This window comes from Carcharodon carcharias (assembly GCF_017639515.1).
Source record: "Carcharodon carcharias isolate sCarCar2 chromosome 29 unlocalized genomic scaffold, sCarCar2.pri SUPER_29_unloc_2, whole genome shotgun sequence".
NCBI lineage: Eukaryota > Metazoa > Chordata > Chondrichthyes > Lamniformes > Lamnidae > Carcharodon > Carcharodon carcharias.
In genome coordinates, this window is record NW_024470665.1 from 3,190,351 (window position 1) to 3,216,293 (window position 25,943).

General features: G+C 56.7%; 1 protein-coding gene across 1 annotated transcript; it reads left to right on the top strand.

The window, feature by feature from the left end:
• Positions 1-229: 229 nt before the first annotated feature.
• LOC121274045 (myelin-associated glycoprotein-like) lies at positions 230-25,129 on the top strand. The gene is made up of 10 exons (XM_041181182.1): positions 230-270; positions 1,106-1,180; positions 5,917-6,267; positions 6,786-7,085; positions 12,334-12,606; positions 15,330-15,605; positions 17,956-18,240; positions 19,261-19,360; positions 21,420-21,486; positions 24,743-25,129. Exons 2-10 carry the CDS (start codon positions 1,135-1,137, stop codon positions 24,923-24,925), a joined length of 1,881 nt encoding a protein of 626 aa, XP_041037116.1. The 5' UTR covers positions 230-270; positions 1,106-1,134; the 3' UTR covers positions 24,926-25,129.
• Positions 25,130-25,943: the final 814 nt, after the last annotated feature.

The window sequence follows — 25,943 nt, forward strand, 5'->3', positions numbered from 1 at the left end:
ACATCTCTTGGGCTGGAGAATATGTCGCGAGAGAAATCAATATCCGTTCCATATTGAGGCACTAGGGGAGCCATTCTCTGCCCTGGAGACAGTCTCCAACTGGTTAAGCCGAAGTGACATTATCAGGAACAGATCGGTTTCTGCACAGAGGGAAATGCAGAATCAGCAGTGATCTCATCTTCAGACCTCGATGTGCTGAAGCAACCCTCCATCCGGTCTCGCAGAGCCTGTCTGAGTCTGCGTCAGTCTGAGCACTGCGTCCCATCTCGGGTGAGTTACACAAGCGGGCTTTCCAACGCTGACAGTGCCTTCCATCACACTGAGAACCGGGACAAGAACCAGAAGGCGAGAGTGTAGAGGGAGCTTTACCCTGTATGTAACCAGTGAGAGCGCCGGGATTCGGCCACCCGTGTGCGGAGTTCAAAATCGCGAGGGGTAGAAGGGTGGAGGTTTGGATAAGAGTCGTTGAGGGGCAAGTGTTTCCAGTGGTAGGAGGGTCGGTAACCAGAGGGACACAGATTGAAGAGAATCGGGGAAAAGGACCAGACGGGGGGTGGATGAGGAGGATTTTTTTTTGACACAGCGAGTTGTTGTGGTCTGGAAGGTGCTGCCTGAAAGGGCGGTTGAAGCAGATTCAATAGGAACTTTTACAAGGGGGAATTGGAGAAATACTTGAAGATGATGCGGACGGTGTAGAGGGAGCTTTACTCTGTATCTAACCCCGTGCTGTACCTGTCCTGGGAGTGTTTGATGGGGACGGTGTAGAGGGAGTTTTACTCTGTATCTAACCCCGTGCTGTACCTGTCCTGGGAGTGTTTGATGGGGACGGTGTAGAGGGAGTTTTACTCTGTATCTAACCCCGTGCTGTACCTGTCCTGGGAGTGTTTGATGGGGACAGTGTAGAGGGAGTTTTAATCTGTATCTAACCCCGTGCTGTACCTGTCCTGGGAGTGCTTGATGGGGACAGTGAATTAATTATTAGATTGTGTTCTATCCAAAGCTGGTGTCTGTCAATTTGTTGCACGCTGATATTTATGTTCTGGATGTTAGGCTGTTTCTATATTAGATCACATTGCTTCAGCAGCTGCTTTCATTTCCTTTTCAGAAGTTCCAGAATATTTTGTTGAGAGAGCAATGTCCCTAACAGAGATTATTATGTGCTTGTTGGCACTGGTACAAGGTAAGAATGTGACTAACTGCACTGATCTGTTCTGCAAATATTGTTGAGACTCAAAGCATTCGCTGCAAAAATTGTGTTAACAACTTACATTTGTATAGCGCCTAGAAAACAACGCAGGCACTTCCTTGGAGCACAGATAAGGCCAAGATATAGGGCCCCACAGCCGCCAATGGTGGAGCGATGGGAAACAGGAGGCCGGAATTGGAGGAGTGCAGAGATCATGGAGGGATGTAGGAGCTGGAGGAGGTTACAGAGATAGGGAGGGGTATAGGGATTGGAGGAGCTCACAGAGATAGGGAGGGCTGTAGGAGGTAACAGGGATAGGGAGGTTTGTGAGGGCTGGAGGAGTTTTATAGATATAGGGAGCGTTGGAGGGGGATACAGAGAAAAGGAGGGTAGTAGAGGCTGGAGGAGGTTACAGGGATAGGGAGGGTTGTAAGGGCTGCAGGATGTTACAGAGATAGGGAGGGTTGTATGTGCTGGAAGAGGTTACAGAGATAAGGAGGGTTGTAGGGGTTGGAGTTGGCTACAGAGATAGGGAGGGTTGTAGGGGCTTGAGGAGGTTACAGAGATAGGGAGGGTTGTAGGGGCTGGAGGAAGTTACAGATATAGAGGGGGTTGTAGGGGCTGGAGGAGGTTACAGAGATAGGGAGGGTTGTAGGGGCTGGAGGAGGTTACAGAGTTGGGGAGTGTTGTAGAGGCTGGAGGAGGTTAAAGAGATGGGGAGGGTTGTAGGGGCTGGAGGAGGTTACAGAGATAGGGAGGGTTGTAGGGGCTGGAGGAGGTTACAGAGTTGGGGAGTGTTGTAGAGGCTGGAGGAGGTTAAAGAGATGGGGAGGGTTGTAGGGGCTGGAGGAGGTTAAAGAGATGGGGAGGGTTGTAGGGGCTGGAGGAGGTTACAGCGATGGGGAGTTTTTTGTAGGGGTTGCAGGAGGTTACAGAGATAGGGAGAGGTTTTGGGTCTGAAGGAGGTTACAGAGATAGGGAGGGGAGTCAGGGTTGGTGGAGGTTACAGATATAGGGAGGGTCATGGGGGCTGGAGGAGGTTACAGAGTTGGGGAGGGTTGTAGGGGCTGAAGGAGTTTACTGAGATTGAAGGATTGTCAGGGCTGGAGGAGGTTAAAGAGTAGGGGAGGGTTGTAGGGGCTGAAGGAATTTACAGAGATAGGAAGGGATTTCGGGCTGGAGGAGATTACAGAGATCGGGAGGGTTGTAGGAGCTGGATGAGGTTAGAGATAGGGAGGGTTGTAGGGGCTGGAGGATGTTACAGATATAGAGAGGGTTGTAGGGGCTGGAGGAGGTTACAGAAATAGGGAGGGTTGTAGGGGCTGGAGGATGTTACAGATATAGAGGGGGTTGTAGGGGCTGGAGGAGGTTACAGAGATGGGGAGGGTTTTAGGGGCTGGAGGAGCTTACACAGTTGGGGAGTGTTTTAGAGGCTGGAGGAGGTAACAGAGATAGGGAGGGGTTTTGGTTCTGAAGGAGGTTACAGAGATAGGGAGTGTTGTAGGGGCTGGTGGATGTTACAGATATCGGGCGGGTTGTAGGGGCTGGAGGAGGTTGCAGAGATAGGGAGGGTTGTAGGGGCTGGAGGAGGTTACAGAGATAGGGAGGGGTTTTGGGTCTGAAGGACGTTACAGAGATAGGGAGGGGTGTCGGCGTTGGTGGAGGTTACAGAGATAGGGAGTGTTGTAGGGGCTGGAGGAGGTTACAGAGATGGGGTTTGTTGTAGTTACTGGAGGAGGTTACAGAGATGGGAGGGTTGTAGGGGCTGGAGGAGGTTACAGAGATTGGGAGTGTTGTAGCGGCTGGAGGAGGTTACAGAGATAGGGAGGGTTGTAGTTGCTGGAGGAGGTTACAGAGATAGGTAGGGTTGTAGGGGCCGGAAGAGGTTACAGAGATAGGGAGGGTTGTTGTGGCCGGAAGAGGTTACAGAGATAGGGAGGGTTGTAGGGGCCGGAAGAGGTTACAAAGATAGGGAGGGTTGTAGGGGCCAGAAGAGGTTACAGAGATAGGGAGGGTTGTAGGGGCCGGAAGAGGTTACAGAGATAGGGAGGGTTGTAGGAGCCAGAAGAGGTTACAGAGATAGGGAGGGTTGTAGGGGCCAGAAGAGGTTACAGAGATAGGGAGGGTTGTAGGGGCCGGAAGAGATTACAGAGATAGGGAGGGTTGTAGGAGCCAGAAGAGGTTACAGAGATAGGGAGGGTTGTAGGGGCCGGAAGAGGTTACAGAGATAGGGAGGGTTGTAGGGGCCGGAAGAGGTTACAGAGATAGGGAGGGTTGTAGGGGCCGGAAGAGGTTACAGAGATAGGGAATTCTTCAGAAGTTAACTTTCAAAGCTCCCCTATGGCCGAGGACTTTCTACAGTCGAAGCTTTTACTTGGACAGCTGGTTTAATGCCAACTTCAGATGGAATTAGTCTCTATCTTTACAAGAAGAGAAAGTTCTGACCTGCCCTCCAAAACTAACAGGTGTCAACATGCAGGGAAAAATTCTCTCTCTGAAATATAACATGAAATCATAGTTAATATTGGATTGGGGAGGTCTTGCAGAGCCATTGGGGAACAGGTCACTGAGGGAGGTGGGGGAGAATATTTGCACAGATCTTTCTAAGTTCCAGCAGAGGCCCAATGGAATGAATGGCCTCTTCCTGTGAGGTATCATTCCATCAATTCTTGGGGATGTGGGCTTCACTGGCTGGGCCCAGCGTTTGTTGCCTATCTGTAATTGCCCCTTGAGAAGGTGGTGGGTGAGCTGCCTTCTTGACCCACTGCAGTCCATGTGGTGTAGGTACACCCACAGCGCTGTTAGGGAGGGAGTTCCAGGATTTTGTCCCTGTGGTGTAGGTACACCCACAGCGCTGTTAGGGAGGGAGTTCCAGGATTTTGTCCCGTGTGGTGTAGGTACACCCACAGCGCTGTTAGGGAGGGAGTTCCAGGATTTTGTCCGTGTGGTGTAGGTACACCCACAGTGCTGTTAGGGAGGGAGTTCCAGGATTTTGTCCCTGTGGTGTAGGTACACCCACAGTGCTGTTAGGGAGGGAGTTCCAGGATTTTGTCCCGTGTGGTGTAGGTACACCCACAGCGCTGTTAGGGAGGGAGTTCCAGGATTTTGTCCCGTGTGGTGTAGGTACTCCCACAGCGCTGTTAGGGAGGGAGTTCCAGGATTTTGTCCATGTGGTGTAGGTACACCCACAGCGCTGTTAGGGAGGGAGTTCCAGGATTTTGTCCGTGTGGTGTAGGTACATCCACAGCGCTGTTAGGGAGGGAGTTCCAGGATTTTGTCTGTGTGGTGTAGGTACACCCACAGCGCTGTTAGGGAGGGAGTTCCAGGATTTTGACCCAGCGACAGTGAAGGAACAGTGATATATTTCCAAGTCAGGATGGTGAGTGACTTGGAGGGGAACTTCCAGGTGGGGGTGTTCCCCATGTGTCTGCTGCCCTTGTCCTTCTAGATGGTAGAGGTCGTGGGTTTGGAAGGTGCTGTCGAAGGAGCCTTGGTGAGTTCCTGCAGCGCATCTTGTAGATGGTTCACACACTGCTGCTACTGTGCGTCGGTGGTGGAGGGAGTGAATGTTTAAGGTGCTGACCACAGTTGAACGACTTACATACACTGTTCTACTCTCCATATCCTTTGGTTAAACCACACTGGGAGCACTGTGCACAGTTCTAGTCTCCATATCCTTTGGTTAGACCACACTGGGAGCACTGTGCACAGTTCCGGTCTCTCTATCCCTTGGTTAGACCACACTGGGAGCACTGTGCACAGTTCCAGTCTCCATATCCCTTCTTTAGACCACACTGGGAGCATTGTGCACAGTTCCGGTCTCCATATCCCTTGGTTAGACCACACTGGGAGCACTGTGCACAGTTCCGGTCTCCATATCCCTTGGTTAGACCACACTGGGATCACTGTGCACAGTTCCGGTCTCTCTATCCCTTGGTTAGACCACACTGGGAGCACTGTGCACAGTTCCGGTCTCCATATCCCTTGTTTAGACCACACTGGGAGAACTGTGCACAGTTCCGGTCTCCGTATCCCTTGGTTAGACCACACTGGGAGCACTGCGCACAGTTCCTGTCTCCATATCCCTTGGTTAGACCACACTGGGAGCACTGTGCACAGTTCCAGTCTCCATATCCCTTTGTTAGACCACACTGGGAGCACTGTGCACAGTTCCAGTCTCCGTATCCCTTGGTTAGACCACACTGGGAGCACTGTGCACAGTTCCGGTCTCCATATCCCTTGGTTAGACCACACTGGGAGCACTGTGCACAGTTCCAGTCTCCATATCCCTTGGTTAGACCACACTGGGAGCAACGTGCACTGTTCCGGTCTCCATAACCCTTGGTTAGAACACACTGGGAGCACTGTGCACAGTTCCAGTCTCCGTATCCCTTGGTTAGACCACACTGGGAGCACTGTGCACAGTTCCGGTCTCCATATCCCTTGGTTAGACCACACTGGGAGCACTGTGCACAGTTCCGGTCTCCATATCCCTTGGTTAGACCACACTGGGAGCACTGTGCACAGTTCCGGTCTCCATATCCCTTGGTTAGACCACACTGGGAGCAACATGCACTGTTCCGGTCTCCATAACCCTTGGTTAGACCACACTGGGGGGCAGATGGGCCGCCCGGTTCGGCGCTGGAAACTCCCCGAGCTCCCATGTCGAGAGGGTGTGGAGCATCGGAGCGCCGTGTCCCCGCTCACGCTCCCTTCTCGTCTCTCCGCAGGGTCGCTGGGCAGCTCCTGGGACATCGAGCTGCCCCATCAATTCACGGGACAAAGAGGGTCGTGTGTGGTGATTCCCTGCAGGTACCGGTTCCCAAGCAACATAACCCCCACCCAGTATGTGGGAATCTGGTTCAAGAACATGATAGCGGTCCACGGAATGATCCACAACAGCAGCAACACCCCTTCCCCCTCTGACAAGTACAAACTGGCCGGCAACCTGGAGAATCAAGACTGTTCGCTGATCGTCAACGACCTCCAGCGCTCTGACCTTGCTTCCTATCAGTTCCGAATTGACCTGGGCGGCCTTTCCAAGTACACCTACAGGAATGGGGTCCGTTTACTGGTGACAGGTCAGTCAAGGCCCCTTTCCCTCATCGCTGTCGTCTCCTCTCTCTCGCGCCCGGTACAGTTCCAGCGTATGTCAAGCCTCGCGTCTGCCCCTCACCGCCCTGTCTCCGCTCACCCGATGGGAATCTTCCCAAAGCCAGGCGGTGTTTTGATGAGGGTGGGGGGGGGTGGGGGGGAGCTCGGTGGGGGTTGGTCGGGGGGGGTTTGGTGTCGGTCGAGGGGCCGCGTTTGAGGGGTCAGTGCCTCGGGGGAGCCCTTCGGCGGGTCGATCGGTTGACGCGTCTGCATTTTTTCCGGGGGCTGTGTCCGGCGCGCCGAACTCGGCGGGTTCTGACTTTGGCGGGGTAGGGGGTTGGGGGGGGGGTTGGCGGTGGGTGCGTAACGGCACCCTAGGGTGGGGTGGGGTGGGGTGGGGTCCACACTGACACCCCCCCACCCCCCCGGCCAAAGACGGGAATGAAAGCCCGAAACCGGCCGATGGATGTTTCCAACCTAACGAACCTGTCGCTTTTCCAACCAGAGCCAAGGGAAAAACCGAGCATCGCCCCCACCCAGGATATTGTCGCCGGAAAGCCCATAAATATCAGCTGCACCTTCCGGACCAACTGCAACGGGACCCAGTCCAGACTGAGCTGGCAGCACATCAAAGGTCTCAACGCTTTGGTCTCAGAGACCAAGACCCAGCGGAGGAACAGGAGCTGGGTGCTGACCAGGGTCCTGACCTTCACCCCGGCCCTCGGTCACCAGGGGAAGGTCCTTCGGTGCAGAGCCGAGTTTCTGAGCGACGGGACACAACAGAGCGTCCGTTTAGAAATTCAGTGTAAGAGGATTCACCCCTCACCCCCTCGGGCCTTTCGGGGAGTCCCGCTCGGGGTATTCGGCCTGGGGAGTCATCGCTCTCCCAGCCACGAGGTCACGAAGGGATCTCCCTCCTCACGGCAGCAAGCCCACCTTCGCCACCCTGACGCTCAGATCCCTCGTTCCCACCCGCCCCCTTCGCTTGGTATCCCTCAACCGCCCTCGTCCCTCCGCCTCCTCCCCCTCCCCATCCCCCGCCACCCGCCCTCGTCCCTCATTCCCCCCTCCCCTCCCCCTCCATCCCCCCCACCCACCCTTGTCCCTCCGCCCCCTCCCCCGCGGCTCTCCATCCCTACGTCCCTCCATCCCCACCTCCCTCCATCCCCCTCCCTCCATCCCCCTCCTCCTCCTCCCTCCATCCCCTCCCCTCCTCCCTCCATCCCCCTCCTCCTCCTCCTCCCTCCATCCCCCTCCTCCTCCCCACCTCCCTCCATCCCCCTCCTCTCCCCCTCCTCCCTCCATCCCCCTCCTCTCCCCCTCCTCCCTCCATCCCCCTCCTCTTCCCCTCCTCCCTCCATCCCCCTCCTCCTCCCTCCATCCCCCTCCTCCTCCCCAACTCCCTCCATCCCGCTCCTCCTCCCTCCATCCCCCTCCTCCTCCCCAACTCCCTCCATCCCCCTCCTCCTCCCTCCATCCCCCTCCTCCTCCCCAACTCCCTCCATCCCCCTCCTCCTCCCTCCATCCCCCTCCTCCTCCCCTCCTCCCTCCATCCCCCTCCTCCTCCCCTCCTCCCTCCATCCCCCTCCTCTCCCCCTCCTCCCTCCATCCCCCTCCTCCTCCCCAACTCCCTCCATCCCCCTCCTCCTCCCTCCATCCCCCTCCTCCTCCCCTCCTCCCTCCATCCCCCTCCTCCTCCCTCCAACCCCCTCCTCCTCCCTCCATCCCCCTCCTCCTCCTCCATCCCCCTCCTCCTCCCCAACTCCCTCCATCCCCCCCTCCTCCCTCCATCCCCCTCCTCCTCCCCAACTCCCTCCATCCCCCTCCTCCTCCCTCCATCCCCCTCCTCCTCCCCAACTCCCTCCATCCCCCTCCTCCTCCCTCCATCCCCCTCCTCCTCCCCTCCTCCCTCCATCCCCCTCCTCCTCCCCTCCTCCCTCCATCCCCCTCCTCCTCCCCTCCTCCCTCCATCCCCCTCCTCCTCCCTCCATCCCCCTCCTCCCCGTACCCCTCGGCCCCCATCTACACTGATTGCTATGGGGTTGAGGGTGACGGTGGGGGGTGGGGGGTGGGGGTGGGGTTGAGGGTGACGGTGGGGGGTGGGGGTGGGGTTGAGGGTGACGGTGGGGGGTGGGGGTGGGGGTGGGGGTGGGGTTGAGGGTGGGGGTGGGGGGTGGGGTTGAGGGTGACGCTGGGGGTGGGGGTGGGGTTGAGGGTGGGGGTGGGGTTGAGGGTGGGGGTGGGGGTGGGGGGTGGGGGTGGGGTTGAGGGTGACGGTGGGGGGTGAGGGTGGGGGGTGGGGGGTGGGGGTGGGGTTGAGGGTGGGGGGTGGGGGTGGGGTTGAGGGTGACGGTGGGGGGTGGGGGTGGGGTTGAGGGTGACGGTGGGGGGTGGGGGTGGGGGTGGGGTTGAGGGTGGGGGTGGGGGTGGGGTTGAGGGTGGGGGTGGGGGTGGGGTTGAGGGTGACGGTGGGGGGTGGGGGTGGGGGTGGGGGTGGGGTTGAGGGTGGGGGTGGGGGTGGGGTTGAGGGTGACGGTGGGGGGTGGGGGTGGGGTTGAGGGTGACGGTGCGGGGTGAGGGTGGGGGGTGGGGGTGGGGGTGGGGTTGAGGGTGACGGTGGGGGGTGGGGGTGGGGTTGAGGGTGACGGTGGGGGGTGGGGGTGGGGTTGAGGGTGACGGTGCGGGGTGAGGGTGGGGGGTGGGGGTGGGGGTGGGGTTGAGGGTGACGGTGGGGGGTGGGGGTGGGGTTGAGGGTGACGGTGGGGGGTGGGGGTGGGGGTGGGGTTGAGGGTGGGGGTGGGGGGTGGGGGTGGGGGGTGGGGGTGGGGTTGAAGGTGGCGGTGGGGGGTGGGGGTGGGGTTGAGGGTGGCGGTGGGGGGTGGGGGTGGGGTTGAGGGTGGGGGTGGGGTTGAGGGTGGCGGTGGGGGGTGGGGGTGGGGTTGAGGGTGGCGGTGGGGGGTGGGGGTGGGGTTGAGGGTGGCGGTGGGGGGTGGGGGTGGGGTTGAGTGTGGGGGTGGGGTTGAGGGTGGGGGTGGGGGTGGGGTTGAGGGTGACGGTGGGGGGTGGGGGTGGGGTTGAGGGTGGGGGTGGGGGTGGGGGGTGGGGGTGGGGTTGAGGGTGACGGTGGGGGGTGGGGGTGGGGTTGAGGGTGGGGGTGGGGGTGGGGTTGAGGGTGACGGTGGGGGGTGGGGGTGGGGTTGAGGGTGGGGGTGGGGGTGGGGGGTGGGGGGTGGGGGTGGGGTTGAGGGTGGGGGGTGGGGGGTGGGGGGTGGGGGTGGGGTTGAGGGTGACGGTGGGGGGTGAGGGTGGGGGGTGGGGGGTGGGGGTGGGGTTGAGGGTGGGGGGTGGGGGTGGGGTTGAGGGTGACGGTGGGGGGTGGGGGTGGGGTTGAGGGTGGGGGTGGGGGTGGGGTTGAGGGTGACGGTGGGGGGTGGGGGTGGGGGTGGGGGTGGGGGTGGGGTTGAGGGTGGGGGTGGGGGTGGGGTTGAGGGTGACGGTGGGGGGGTGGGGGTGGGGTTGAGGGTGGGGGGTGGGGGTGGGGTTGAGGGTGACGGTGGGGGGTGGGGGTGGGGTTGAGGGTGACGGTGGGGGGTGAGGGTGGGGGGTGGGGGGTGGGGGTGGGGTTGAGGGTGGGGGGTGGGGGTGGGGTTGAGGGTGGGGGTGGGGGGTGGGGGTGGGGGTGGGGGTGGGGTTGATGGTGGGGGTGGGGGTGGGGTTGAAGGTGGCGGTGGGGGGTGGGGGTGGGGTTGAGGGTGGCGGTGGGGGGTGGGGGTGGGGTTGAGGGTGGGGGTGGGTGGGGGTGGGGTTGAGGGTGGGGGTGGGGGTGAGGTGAGGGGGGGTCCAGAACAAGGGGGCAGAACCTTAAAATTGCAGCCAGGCCGTTCAGGGGGTGATGTCAGGAAGCACTTCTTCACACAAAGGCGGGGGCGGGTGGAAATCTGGAACTCTCTCCCCCAGAAAAAGCTGTCGAGACTGGGAGGGGTCAATTGTAATTTTCAAAACTGAGATTGGGAGATTTTGGCTGACTCGGGGGATAAGGGATTAAGAGAGAGGAAGAGTTCAGAACCAACAATGTCATTGAATCACTAACAACCTGCACTTATATAGCACCTTTAACCTAAAACATCCCCAGGGTGCTTCACAGGAGCATGAATCAGACAGAAATTTGATCCAGAGACACAAAAGGAGATACTAGGGAGAGGAGACCAAAAGAGGTGGGGGGGGGAGAGAGGCAGGGGGGGGGAGAGAGAGAGAGAGAGAGAGAGAGAGAGAGAGGCGGGGGGAGAGAGAGAGAGAGAGGCGGGGGGAGAGAAAGAGCGAGAGAGCGGGGGGAGAGAGAGAGAGAGAGGCGGGGGGAGAGAAAGAGCGAGAGAGCGGGGGAAGAGAGAGAGAGGTGGGGGAGAGAGAGAGAGAGAGAGAGGCGGGGGGAGAGAGAGAGAGAGAGAGAGGCGGGGGGAGAGAGAGAGAGAGAGAGGCGGGGGGAGAGAGAGAGAGAGAGAGAGGCGGGGGGAGAGAGAGAGAGAGAGGCGGAGGGAGAGAAAGAGCGAGAGAGCGGGGGGAGAGAGAGAGAGGTGGGGGAGAGAGAGAGAGAGAGAGGCGGGGGGAGAGAAAGAGCGAGAGAGCGGGGGGAGAGAGAGAGAGGTGGGGGAGAGAGAGAGAGAGGCGGGGAGAGAGGGAGAGAGGGAGAGAGAGAGAGGCGGGGAGAGAGAGAGAGGCGGGGAGAGAGGGAGAGAGAGTGAGGCGGGGAGAGAGAGAGAGAGAGAGATGCGGGGAGAGAGAGAGGTGGGGAGAGAGAGAGACAGACAGAAAGGGAGAGAGAGAGAGACAGAGAGAGAGAGAGACAGAGAGAGAGAGAGGGACAGGAGAGAGACAGAGAGAGAGGGACAGGGAGAGAGACAGAGAGAGAGAGACAGAGAGAGAGACAGAGAGAGAGACAGAGAGAGAGACAGAGATAGAGGAAGACAGAGAGAGAGAGAGAGAGAGAGAGAGACAGAGAGAGAGAGGGACTGGGAGAGAGACAGAGAGAGAGACAGAGAGAGAGGGAGAGAGAGAGACAGAGAGAGAGAGGGAGAGAGAGAGAGACAGAGAGAGAGGGAGAGAGAGAGACAGAGAGAGAGAGGGAGAGAGAGAGAGACAGAGAGAGAGGGAGAGAGAGAGGGAGAGAGATAGAGGGAGACAGAGATAGAGGGAGACAGAGAGGGAGGGAGACATAGAGGGAGGGAGACAGAGATAGAGGGAGACAGAGAGGGAGGGAGACAGAGAGGGAGGGAGACATAGAGGGAGGGAGACAGAGAGAGAGGGAGACAGAGATAGAGGGAGACAGAGAGGGAGGGAGACAGAGAGGGAGGGAGAGAGAGAGGGAGGGAGACAGAGAGGGAGGGAGACAGAGAGGGAGGGAGACAGAGATGGAGGGAGACAGAGAGGGAGGGAGACAGAGAGGGAGGGAGACAGAGATAGAGGGAGACAGAGAGGGAGGGAGACAGAGAGGGAGGGAGACATAGAGGGAGGGAGACATAGAGGGAGGGAGACAGAGAGGGAGGGAGAGAGAGAGGGAGGGAGACAGAGAGGGAGGGAGACAGAGAGGGAGGGAGACAGAGAGGGAGGGAGACATAGAGGGAGGGAGACAGAGAGGGAGGGAGACAGAGAGGGAGGGAGACAGAGATAGAGGGAGACAGAGAGGGAGGGAGACATAGAGGGAGGGAGACATAGAGGGAGGGAGACAGAGATGGAGGGAGACAGAGAGGGAGGGAGGGACAGGGAGAGAGGGGAGAGGAGAGAGAGATGGGGAAGAGGGAGAAAGAGACAGACCAAGAGGGACAGAGAGATAGACAGACAGACAGACAGACAGACAGACAGACAGAGAGACAGGGGCGGGGGAAGAGGTTTGGGGAAGTAATTCCAGAGCTCAGGCCCCCCACCCCAGGCAGCTGAAGGTCCGGCCGCCAATGGTGGAGCGATGGGGAATCGGGGGATGGTCAAGGGGCCGGAATCGGGGGAGGTGCGCAGAGACCCGGGAGGTTACCTAGCACGACCTGTAACCTTTCCATTTCCAGACCCACCCAGAGCTCCGCTGATCTCGCGCGGGGTGAACAGCTGGCTCACCGCCCGGGAGGGGAGATCGGCAGCCCTGCGGTGCTCGGTGGAGAGTCGTCCGGCCTCCAACCTAACCTGGGTGCGAAACGGAGAAACCCTGAACAGCTCTGTCCACACCAACACGCTGTGGCTGCAGCTCTCTGACCTGACATACCGGCACCAGGGAGAGTTCCGGTGTGTCGCCAGGAACAAACACGGCACCAACAGCACGTCACAAATCATCAGCATCGAACGTGAGTCCCCAGACCACTTCCACTCGACCGGATCACCACCGGGGGAAGAGGAATCAGGCAGACATTCCTACCTCACAACGACATACAGTCAGGGGACACGGGAGCACAGAAGGCAAATCATAAAATCAGTGGGGAAGATTAATGGCGACATCGACACAAAGCAAAACAGACACTGAGGTTCAGTTACAAAAGGACAAACCGATTGTTAAAACATTCATATCTTACTAAGACCACACTGGGAGCACTGTGCACAGTTCCAGTCTCCGTATCCCTTGTTTAGAACACACTGGGAGCACTGTGCACAGTTCCAGTCTCCAAATCCCTTGGTTAGATCACACTGGGAGCACTGTGCACAGTTCCAGTCTCCGTATCCCTTGTTTAGAACACACTGGGAGCACTGTGCACAGTTCCAGTCTCCAAATCCCTTGGTTAGACCACACTGGGAGCACTGTGCACAGTTCCGGTCTCCATATCCCTTGGTTAGACCACACTGGGTGCAATGTGCACAGTTCCGGTCTCCATATCCCTTGTTTAGAACACACTGGGAGCACTGTGCACAGTTCCAGTCTCCAAATCCCTTGGTTAGACCACACTGGGAGCTCTGTGCACAGTTCCGGTCTCCATATCCCTTGGGTAGATCACACTGGGAGCACTGTGCACAGTTCTGGTTTCTGTATCCCTTGGTTAGACCACACTAGGAGCACTGTGCACAGTTCTGGTCTCCATATCCCTTGGTTAGACCACACTGGGAGCACTGTGCACAGTTCCGGTCTCCATATCCCTTGGTTAGATCACACTGGGAGCACTGTGCACAGTTCCGGTCTCCGTATCCCTTGGTTGGACCACACTGGGAGAACTGTGCACAGTTCCGGTCTCCATATCCCTTGGTTAGACCACACTGGGAGCACTGTGCACAGTTCCGGTCTCCATATCCCTTGGTTAGATCACACTGGGAGCACTGTGCACAGTTCTGGTTTCTGTATCCCTTGGTTAGACCACACTAGGAGCACTGTGCACAGTTCTGGTCTCCATATCCCATCGTTAGACCACACTGGGAGCACAATGCACAGTGAGGTTTCCAATCCCCTTGTTTAGACCACATTGGGAGCACTGTGCACAGTTCCAGTCTCCATATCCCTTGGTTAGACCACACTGGGAGCACTGTGCACAGTTCCGGTCTCCATATCCCTTGGTTAGACCACACTGGGAGCACTGTGCACAGTTCCGGTCTCCGTATCCCTTGGTTGGACCACACTGGGAGAACTGTGCACAGTTCCGGTCTCCATATCCCTTGGTTAGACCACACTGGGAGCACTGTGCACAGTTCCGGTCTCCATATCCCTTGGTTAGACCACACTGGGAGCACTGTGCACAGTTCCAGTCTCCATAACCCTTGGTTAGACCACACTGGGAGCACTGTGCACAGTTCCAGTCTCCATATCCCTTGGTTAGACCACACTGGGAGCACTGTGCACAGTTCCAGTCTCCGTATCCCTTGGCTAGTCCACACTGGGAGCACTGCGCACAGTTCCAGTCTCCATATCCCTTGGTTAGAACACACTGGGAGCATTGTGCACAGTTCCGGTCTCCGTATCCCTTGGTTAGACCACACTGGGAGCTCTGTGCACAGTTCCAGTCTCCATATCCCTTGGTTAGACCACACTGGGAGCACTGTTCACTGTTCCAGTCTCCGTATCCCTTGGTTAGACCACACTGGGAGAACTGTGCACAGTTCCATTCTCCATATCCCTTGGTTAGACCACACTGGGAGAACTGTGCACAGGTCCAGTCTCCATATCCCTTGGTTAGACCACTCTGGGAGAACTGTGCACAGTTCCGGTCTCCATATCCCTTGGTTAGACCACACTGGGAACACTGTGCACAGTTCCGGTCTCCAAATCCCTTGGTTAGACCACACTGGGAGCACTGTTCACAGTTCCAGTCTCCGTATCCCTTGGTTAGACCACACTGGGAGAACTGTGCACAGTTCCATTCTCCATATCCCTTGGTTAGACCACACTGGGAGCACTGTGCACAGGTCCGGTCTCCATATCCCTTGGTTAGACCACACTGGGAGCACTGTGCACAGTTCCAGTCTCCATAACCCTTGGTTAGACCACACTGGGAGCACTGTGCACAGTTCCAGTCTCCATATCCCTTGGTTAGACCACACTGGGAGAACTCTGCACAGTTCCAGTCTCCGTATCCCTTGGTTAGACCACACTGGGAACACTGCGCACAGTTCCAGTCTCCATATCCCTTGTTTAGACCACACTGGGAGCATTGTGCACAGTTCCGGTCTCCGTATCCCTTGGTTAGACCACACTGGGAGCACTGTGCACAGTTCCAGTCTCCGTATCCCTTGGTTAGACCACACTGGGAGCACTGCGCACAGTTCCAGTCTCCATATCCCTTGGTTAGAACACACTGGGAGCATTGTGCACAGTTCCGGTCTCCGTATCCCTTGGTTAGACCACACTGGGAGTACTGTGCACAGTTCTGGTCTCCCATCCCCTTGGTTAGACCACACTGGGAGCACTGTGCACAGTTCCGGTCTCCCATCCCCTTGGTTAGACCACACTGGGAGCACTGTGCACAGTTCCGGTCTCCCATCCCCTTGGTTAGACCACACTGGGAGCACTGTGCACAGTTCTGGAGTGGGAGGGGAGGTGTTAAGGGTGTAATGCAGTGCCATCTCTTGAACTATCCTTGTTTCCATTTAGATTCCCCAAAGGAGACGGAGGTGAGGGTGGTCGGAGGGCAGCTTGCGATTAGAGAGGGAGACAACGTCACCCTGAGCTGCTTCAGCAAAAGTAACCCACCGGTCGCCAACTACAGCTGGTTCCGGCTCGGCAGCAACAACTGGACCGAGGTCATCACAAACAGCCCGTCCGTTAACCTGGGCCCGGTGACGCGGGACAACGATACCTGGTTCTACTGCAGAGCGGAGAACGCGCTGGGCTCCAGCGACTCAAGCCCCCTGTTCATCAGCGCTGAGTGTAAGTGATACCCAATTGCGGGGATCGGCTGTAATCGCTCTTGCCATTTCTTAACACTACTCAATGCAAGTGGCCGGCCAGACTCCATTGAATTCAGTTCATCCAAGACTCAGAGTCAGAATATGGAGGCTGCAAAGTCCCTTTCACCCAACGCTATCCTATTGCACTCAACTCCACTCATCCTTGTTACCAAATCGCCTCCCTTTCAAATCTATCTCTGTAAACTCCTCCAGCCCCTGCAACCCTCCCTATCTCTGAAAACTCCTCCAGCCCCTGCAACCCTCCCTATTTCTGTAAACTCCTCCAGCCCCTGCAACCCTCCTTATCTCTGTAGCCTCCTCCAGCCCCTACAACCCTCCCTATCTCTGTAAACTCCTCCAGCCCCTGCAACCCTCCTTATCTCTGTAACCTCCTCCAGCTCCTACACCCCTCCCTCTCTCTGTAACCTCCTCAAGCCCATAAAACTCTCCCTCTCCTTATAACCTCCTCCAGCCCCTACACCCCTCCCTCTCTCTGTAACCTCCTCCAGCCTGTAAAACTCTCCCTCTCCCTATAACCTCCTCCAGCACCTACAACCCTCCCTCTCTCCGTAATCTACTCCATTCCCTACAACCCTCCCTATCTCTGTAACCTCCACCAGCCCCTACAACCCTCCCTCTCTCTGTAAACTCCGCCAGCCCCTATGACCCTCCCTCTCTCTGTAGCGTCCTAGAGCCCCTAAAAATCCTCCCTCTGTCTGTAACGTCCTCCAGCCCCTACAACCCTCCCTCCCTCTGCAACCTCCTCCTGCCCCTACAAACCTCCCTATCTCTGTAACCTCCTCCAGCCCCTACAACCCTCCCTCTCTGTATCCTCCTCCAGCCCCCACAAACCTCCCTCTCTCTGTAACCTCCCTCAGCCACTACAACCCTCCCTATCTCTATAACCTCTGCCAGACTCTACAACTCTCCCTAACTCTGTAACCTCCTCCAGCCCAAACAACCCTCCCTCTCTCTGTAACCTCCTCCAGCCCCTACAACCCTCCCTATCTCTGTAACCTCCTCCAGCCCCTACACACCTCCCGATCTCTGTAACCTCCTCCAGCCCCTACAACCCTATCTCTGTAACCTCCTCCAGCCCCTACAACCCTCGCTATGTCTGTAACCTCCTCCAGCCCCTACAACCCTCCATATCTCTGTAACCTCCTCCAGCACCTACAACCCTCCCTCTCTCTGTAACCTCCTCCAGCCCTTACAACCCTCCCTATTTCTGTAACCTCCTCCAGCCCCTACAACCCTCCCTATCTCTGTAACCTCCTCCAGCCCCTACAACAACCCTCCGAGATCTCTGCGCTCATCCAATTCCGGCCTCTTGACCATCCCCTGATTCCCATCGCTCCACCATTGGCGGCCGTGCCTTCAGCTGCCTGGGGGGGGCCCTGAGCTCTGGAATTCCCTCCCTCAACCTCTCCACCTCTCTCTGTCTCTCTCACTCTCTCCTCCCTCAGACCCTCCTTAGAAAGTGACCTCTTTCACCAATCTTTTGGACCTCTGTCCCTAACATCTCCTCATGTGATTCCTGTGAAGCCTCTTGGGAAACATTAGGACGTGACCGGTGATATATAAATGCAAATCTTTCGATGCTACAGCGCTGAGGGGAACATAGGAATCCTGGAAGGTGTCCCAAGCTGAAGTGGCGGAACAATGCCACAGATTAACTGGGCACTCTGTTCCGGCGCTGTCGGTGGGATCTTGCTGTGCACCAGCAAAGCTGCCCGTTTCTTACAACAGCGGCTACGCTTGTGAAAAAGAAGTATTCGACTGGGTGAGAGATGCTTTGGTGGGTGGTGGGGGTTGGGGGGGGTGTTGGTGGTGAGGGTGGGGGTGTGCTTGACAGGGTGGGTGCTGACAGGACGCGGGGAGAGACGAGAACCAGGAGGGTAGGGGACACGGTTTCAAGACAAGGTTGTTTGGGGTTGAGGGTGGGGGGGAGGTCTCCCATTTAAGAGGGAGATGAGGGAACAGGGTGGAGGTTCTCCGGAACTCTCTTCCCCAGGGAGCGGTGGAGGGTGGCTCAGTGAGTATTTTGGAGGTGGAGGTAGGTAGATACTTGACGAACGAAGGAGTCAAAGGTTATCGGTGTGGGGGTGGGGGTGGGGAGGGGGGTTTGGTAGTAGGCGGTAATGCGGGGTTGAGGTTACAGTCGGAGCAGCCGCGGTCTGATTGATAAGGAGGAGCAGGCTTGAAGGGCTGAATGGCCTTCCCCTGCTCCCCCGAGCGTGCGCGGTGCCCTCATTCCAGCGCCACCGGGGAGGTTTCCACGGCAACGCGCCAGCTCTGACCGGCCGGGTTGTGCATGGTCTCGTTGACAGACGCAGCGGTGGCCGAGCGGCACTCCGGCTGCGCCGGGGGAGCGGAGGTCGAGTGCGTCTGCGTCGTCGGGGGCAACCCCCCGGCCAACATCACCTGGGAGCTGGAAGGCGGGGTCGTCGGGGGCAGCCGGACGGGGTCGGGGGTCAGAGTGTCCGCAGAGGTCAGCGGCCACGCAGCCAGAAGCACCCTGACCGTGAAACGGGGCCCCGGAGAGTTTAACGCCGTGTGCGTCGGGAGCAACCGACACGGGGAGACACGTCTGAAGTTCCACTTATGTGCGAAAGGTAAGAGATTTCATCTTGGGGTAGACACTACCCATCAAACACTCCCAGGACAGGTACAGCACGGGGTTAGATACAGAGTAAAGCGTCCTCTACACTGTCCCCATCAAACACTCCCAGGACAGGTACAGCACGGGGTTAGATACAGAGTAAAGCGTCCTCTACACTGTCCCCATCAAACACTCCCAGGACAGGTACAGCACGGGGTTAGATACAGAGTAAAGCGTCCTCTACACTGTCCCCATCAAACACTCCCAGGACAGGTACAGCACGGGGTTAGATACAGAGTAAAGCGTCCTCTACACTGTCCCCATCAAACACTCCCAGGACAGGTACAGCACGCGGTTAGATACAGAGTAAATCTCCCTCTACACCGTCCCCATCAAACACTCCCAGGACAGGTACAGCACGGGGTTAGATACAGAGTAAATCTCCCTCTACACTGTCCCCATCAAACACTCCCAGGACAGGTACAGCACGCGGTTAGATACAGAGTAAATCTCCCTCTACACCGTCCCCATCAAACACTCCCAGGACAGGTCCAGCATGGGTTTAGATACAGAGTAAAGATTCCTGTACATTGTCCCCATCAAACACTTCCAGGAAAGGTACAGCACAGGGTTAGATACCGAGTAAATCTCACTCTACACTGTCCCCATCAAACACTCCCAGGACAGGTACAGCACGGGGTTAGATACAGAGTAAATCTCCCTCTACACCGTCCCCATCAAACACTCCCAGGACAGGTACAGCACGGGGTTAGATACAGAGTAAATCTCCCTCTACACCGTCCCCATCAAACACTCCCAGGACAGGTACAGCACGGGGTTAGATACAGAGTAAAACTCCCTCTACACACTCTCCGTATCAAACACTCCCAGGACAGGTAGAGGGACTGACGTTGGGTGAATAGCTTTCAGATGTTCAGTAATCGAAACAAGGGGACAGAATCTAATGGAGTGGCAGCTGTATAGAAAGCAAGCTTGCATTGCAATAGCAGTGACTGTCTATGACATCCTCCAGGTGTGTTGGAGCCATTGTGGATTGGACTGATCGGAGGTCTGACTGGGGCAGTAATCGCTGCTGCCCTCACTGCATCCATGTGCAGCCTGATTAACGCTACGTAAGTGCCTCTGACTACTTTCACAGTTGGGGTTCAAGTGTAGCCAGTGGGAAACTGGGAGATGCAAAACGTTCAAACAGATCCTTAGGGTTTCGGACAGCGGAGTCTTTGACATAGAAAGAATTACAGCACAGAACAGGCAGCGTATCAAGAACACAGAAGGCCAATATAAAATAAAGGGCACAATTCTAAAGGGGGTGCAGGAGCAGAGGGACCTGGGGATATACGTGTACACATCATTGAAGGTGTCAGGACTGGTGGAGTGAGCGGTTAATGAGGCCCATCCAGTATCCTGGGCTTTATTAATAGGGGCGTAGTGTACAAGAGCAAAGGAGGTTATGTTAAACCCGTATAAAACATGGGTTTGGACCTAACTGGAGTATTGTGTCCAGTTCTGGGCTCCGCACTTTAGGAAGGATGTGAAGGCTTGAGAGAGAGAGAGAGAGAGAGAGTGCAGAAAAGATTCACGAGAATGGTCCAGGGACGAGGGACTTCAGTTCTGGGGACAGATCGGAGAAGCTGGGGCTGTTCTCCTTGGAGGAGAGAAGCTCGAGAGGAGATTTGATCGAGCTGTTCGAAACCATGAGGGGTCCGGGACAGAGTCGATCGGGAGAAACTGTTCCCATTGGCGGGGGGGGGGACACGGGTTTAAGGTGAATGGTGAAAGAAGCAACGGTGACAGGAGGAGAAACTCTTTCACGCAGCGAGCGGTTAGGATCTGGAACGTTCCGCCCGAGAGTGTGGGGGGAGGCAGATGCAATCGGAGAATTCAAAAGGGAGTGGGATGGTGATCTGGCGTGGAAGATTGTGCAGGGTTACGGGGAGGTAAATGGCAGTAGGTGAATCACTCCTTCGGAGAGCCAACACAGACACAAAGGGCCGAATAGCCTCATTCTGTGCTGTAAGCATTCTGTGACAAAGGAGGCCATTCAGCCCACTGTGCTGGCTGATAGTCACCCAGGCTATAATCCCACATTCCCACCCTCGGTCGGTAAACTCTAGGGATTATAGCGCTTCGTGTGTTTTTTTAAAGTGATGAGGGTTCCTGTCTCTCTCATCCTTTCAGGCAGCGAGTAACAAGATGCCCAGCACACCCTGGATGAAATCATTCCCCCTCAAAACCTCCCACTGAATCTGTGCCCCCCTTCGTTGAGGATCCTTCATTCTATCACAGCTTCTGAAGCCTCGGTTAAATCACCCCTCACCCTCCTCGGTGGCAGATAAGACATTCCCAGCCTCTTCCAACTTCCCAGTTCACAACAACCCCCCCAGTGACAGAACTATACCCTGTAAATCTATTCTGCACCCTCGCTTGTGTGACCACATCCTTCCTTTAGTGCGGTGACCAGAACTGTGCACGGTCCACTAGCTATGGACTAAACAGAGAACTATAGAGTCCGAGTGTAATCTCCTTGCTCTTGTATTCCATACTGCGGCTACTACAAGAGTGTACATGGGATTGTGGGAGGGGGTTAAATGGGTGGGTAGAGTCAGTGATGGGGGGAGAGTGTACATGGGGCTGTGGGAGGGAGTGAATGGGTGGGTAGAGTCAGTGATAGGGGGAGGGTGTACATGGGGATGTGGGAGGGGATTAGATGGGTGGGTAGAGTCAGTGATGGGGGGCAGTGTACATGGGGATGTGGGAGGGGATTAAATGGGTGGGTAGAGTCAGTGATAGGGGGAGAGTGTACATGGGGATGTGGGAGGGGATTAAATGGGTGGGTAGAGTCAGTGATAGGGGAGAGTGTACATGGGGATGTGGGAGGGGATTAAATGGGTGGGTAGAGTCAGTGATAGGGGGAGAGTGTACATGGGGATGTGGGAGGGGATTAAATGGGTGGGTAGAGTCAGTGATAAGGGAGGGTGTACATGGGGATGTGGGAGGGGATTAAATGGGTGGATAGAGTCAGTGATAAGGGAGGGTGTACATGGGGATGTGGGAGGGGATTAAATGGGTGGGTAGAGTCAGTGATAAGGGAGGGTGTACATGGGGCTGTGGGTGGTTTTGTGGAAAATGGCCATTTCATTCAGACTGTACAATCTCCTTTTTATTTTCAAGGAGGAAGAATATGACGGGGTCACACCAGGGTCACGTGCCCACAGACAGATGCCCGCCTGGATCACAGGTAGGGACTGTACGTGTGAAGCGTTGGCTGCCCTTCAGTCTGATTCTGCAGCACACGCAGGGTGGGATTACTCTGTAAACTGAGCCCACAGCTCTCTCTCTCTCTCTCTGCGGGTGGTTGAATCCAGTTGGTGCTCAGAGATGGGGTTTGGCGGGGAGTCGGGGGTGGGGGCTTGGGGTATGGGGGGTGGGGGAGAGTTGGGGGTGGGGTATGGGGGGTGGGGGTTTGGGGTATTGGGGATAGTTGGGGGTGGGGTATGGGGAGTGGGGGTTTGGGGTATGGGGGAGAGTTGGGGGGTGGGGGTTTGGGGTATGGGGGAGAGTTGGGGGGTGGGGGTTTGGGGTATGGGGGGGGAGGTGAGAGTTGGGGGTGGGGGTTTGGGGTATGGGGGGGGTGGGTGAGAGTTGGGGGTGGGGTATGGGGGGTGGGGGTTTGGGGTATTGGGGAGAGTTGGGGGTGGGGTATGGGGAGTGGGGGTTTGGGGTATGGGGGAGAGTTGGGGGGTGGGGGTTTGGGGTATGGGGGGGAGGTGAGAGTTGGGGGTGGGGGTTTGGGGTATGGGGGGGTGGGTGAGAGTTGGGGGTGGGGTATGGGGGGGTGGGGGTTTGGGGTATGGGGGAGAGTTGGGGGTGGGATATGGGGGTGGGGGTTTGGGGTATGGGGGGGTGAGTGAGAGTTGGGGATGGGGTATGGGGGTTTGGGGTATGGGGGAGAGTTGGGGGGTGGGGGTTTGGGGTATGGGGAGGTAGGTGAGAGTTGGGGGTGGAGTATGGGGGGCGGGGGTTTGGGGTATGGGGGGGTGGGTGAGAGTTGGGGTTGGGGTATGGGGGGTGGGGGTTTGGGGGAGAGTTGGGGGTGGGGTATGGGGTGTGGGGGAGAGTTGGGGGTGGGGGTTTGGGGTATTGGGGAGAGTTGGGGGTGGGGTATGGGGGGGGGTGGGGCTGGGCTTGCTCTGTGGTCCGTGGGTAGAAGCAGCAGCAGCCTACAGCTGCCTTCCTATAGGGGGCGGTGTTCAAGAGAAACCCGAACCTAACCCCACCCATTCCTGCGTAAAGAGAATGGCAGAGATGTCCGGGGGGGAGAGGGGGGTGACTTTTAACAGCTGGGCTGAGCTGCAGAGAGGGGTTAACCTGCCACCGAGCGCCCAGGACCCACCACCGACGACAGTGAGCAGCCAGATACCCAACGAGAGTCTAGGCAACCAGATACTGAAGCAGTGCATGTCCAAATGCAGCAAGACCTGGACAATATCCAGGCTTGGGGCTGGCAAATGGTGAGTAACATTCACACCACACAAGTGTCAGGCAATGACCATCTCCAACAAGAGAGAATCCAACCATCGCCCCTTGACATTCAATGACATTCCCATCACTGAATCCCCCACTATCAACATCCTGGGGGTTACCATTGACCAGAAACTGAACTGGGACTAGCCATATAAATACTGTGGCTACAAGAGCAGGTCAGAGGCTGGGAATCCTGCGAAGAGTAACTCACCTCCTGACTCCCCAAAGCCTGTCCACCATCTACAAGGCACAAGTCAGGAGTGTGATGGAATACTCCCCACTTGCCTGGATGAGTGCAGCTCCCACAACACTCAAGAAGCTTGACACCGTCCAGGACAAAGCAGCCCCGCTTGATCGGCACCCCATCCACAAACATTCACTCCCTCCACCACCGACGCACAGTAGCAGCAGTGTGTGAACCATCTACAAGATGCATTGCAGCAACTCACCAAGGCTCCTTCGACAGCACCTTCTAAACCCACGACCTCTACCATCTAGAAGGACAAGGGCAGTAGATACATGGGGAACACCCCCACCTGGAAGGTCCCCTCCAAGTCACTCACCATCCTGACTTGGAAATATATCGGCCGTTCCTTCACTGTCACTGGGTCAAAATCCTGGAACTCCCTCCCTAACAGCGCTGTGGGTGTACCTACACCACACGGACAAAATCCTGGAACTCCCTCCCTAACAGCGCTGTGGGTGTACCTACACCACACGGACAAAATCCTGGAACTCCCTCCCTAACAGCACTGTGGGTGTACCTACACCACAGGGGACAAAATCCTGAAACTCCCTCCCTAACAGCACTGTGGGTGTACCTACACCACACGGTCAAAATCCTGGAACTCCCTCCCTAACAGCGCTGTGGGTGTACCTACACCACAGGGACAAAATCCTGGAACTCCCTCCCTAACAGCACTGTGGGTGTACCTACACCACAGGGACAAAATCCTGGAACTCCCTCCCTAACAGCGCTGTGGGTGTACCTACACCACAGGGAACAAAATCCTGGAACTCCCTCCCTAACAGCGCTGTGGGTGTACCTACACCACAGGGGACAAAATCCTGGAACTCCCTCCCTAACAGCACTGTGGGTGTACCTACACCACACGGACAAAATCCTGGAACTCCCTCCCTAACAGAGCTGTGGGTGTACCTACACCACAGGGGACAAAATCCTGGAACTCCCTCCCTAACAGCGCTGTGGGTGTACCTACACCACAGGGGACAAAATCCTGGAACTCCCTCCCTAACAGCGCTGTGGGTGTACCTACACCACAGGGGACAAAATCCTGGAAATCCCTCCCTAACAGCGCTGTGGGTGTACCTACACCACACGGGACAAAATCCTGGAACTCCCTCCCTAACAGCACTGTGGGTGTACCTACACCACAGGGGACAAAATCCTGGAACTCCCTCCCTAACAGAGCTGTGGGTGTACCTACACCACAGGGGACAAAATCCTGGAACTCCCTCCCTAACAGCGCTGTGGGTGTACCTACACCACAGGGGACAAAATCCTGGAACTCCCTCCCTAACAGCGCCGTGGGTGTACCTACACCACACGGGACTGCAGCGGCTCAAGAAGGCAGCTCACCCACCACCTTCTCAAGGGGCAATTAGGGATGGGCAACAAATACTGGGCCCGGCCAGCGAGGCCCACGTCCTGTGTGATGATAAAGAGAAGACAGTGGCGATGGGAAGATTCTCCGGCTGATTATCAGCCCATTGAACCAGGTCAGCTATACTCGTCCCGTGGCTAACCCAGACCTTCTGGCCCAGAGGTAGGGACACGAAGGCCAACTCTGCACATCCATCTAGGTCAGCGTCCATCTCCCGGCGGGATTCTGGACCTGTAGTGAATGTCTAGACGCCCAGTGAGATTGCCTCACCCTGAGGGGCTTGACCCTCAGTCATCAGGCGCCATTCTCTGGTGTGAGCTCTAAACCATTTTGTTCTCCCTCCAGATATCCGGGGGCGTCGCCTCAGATGCTCACATTTACCAGTGCCCGCAGGAATGTTCCGGAAACGCGGGGCAGGCGCTGCTCTACTGCAGCATCGACTATTCCAAGCTGCCCGTGAGTGAAGGGGCCGTGCGGAGATCTGAAACCACAGAGTACGCCATCATTAAGCATCCACTGGACAAGTGACAGGCGTGACCGGACATCCTGGCATCGCTGCCAGCAACTCGACAGGCGTCTCGGTAACGATAGGCGAGTTCTTTTTTCCGTCGGCATGACATTGCTCCCTCGAACAAAACCTCCCGGCCTCTCTCTCCTCCTTGAACCCCACATCCTTGTCCGAGCTCTCACTCGCCTGTGCTAATCCACGGCCAAGTTTGTCATGCGCCCTTGTGGGGGGGGGGGGGGGGGGGGGGGGGGGGGGGGGGGGTGGTGGGGTGGTGGGGGATTATTTTAATCCGTTGGTGGCACTATATAAATGCAAGCAGTTGTTGCACGTTCACTAATCCTCGCGAATTCGAGATTCCGGACACAAGTCCGAGCCGCAGCACGGGAGTTTATCATTTGCACCTATCCTGATAGACCTCCTACTTGTGAGTATATAGATGCATATCAGTTCAGTTCAGGCTCAGGGCTCTGTCAAAGATCAATAAACATCTGTCAACATACCATCGCCTCGCAGGGCTGAGCGTCTGTCAAATGCGAGGTATGCAACATCCCACCTCTGGTCTTTAGGTCAGCCAGGAACTCATTGAAATGCAGGATAAGCTTTTGGGGGCTGAATGGCCTATTGTCATTCTACCAAGTAGTGTGGAGTGGATACAGGGATGGTACCAAGATCAGCTACAGTTCTGATCTCTCCTTTGATCAAACAGCCAGATTTAATTTATGGTTATTCCAGAGGTGTGTGTTTCACCAAGTCTAAAGGTCAGGTTGTGCCCTCCGTTATATAAACATCGCCTGAACCATCAGATCCCTTTAAATTGTCCGTCTACTTGATATCCACAAGAGTGAGGGGACAGCTGTACCTTCCCCTTGCTCATTTATCAAATTCAGTTTTTAAAAAAAAGTATATTTTTGTTATTATTTGCTCGATAATCAAGTGATTAAATTGCAAGTCTACACGTTTTTTTTTGGACGTATATGTGCACAGAGTGGGGACAAAGGAGGTGGGATGTTCAGCTGGGTTAAGGTAGGATGTGCTCTC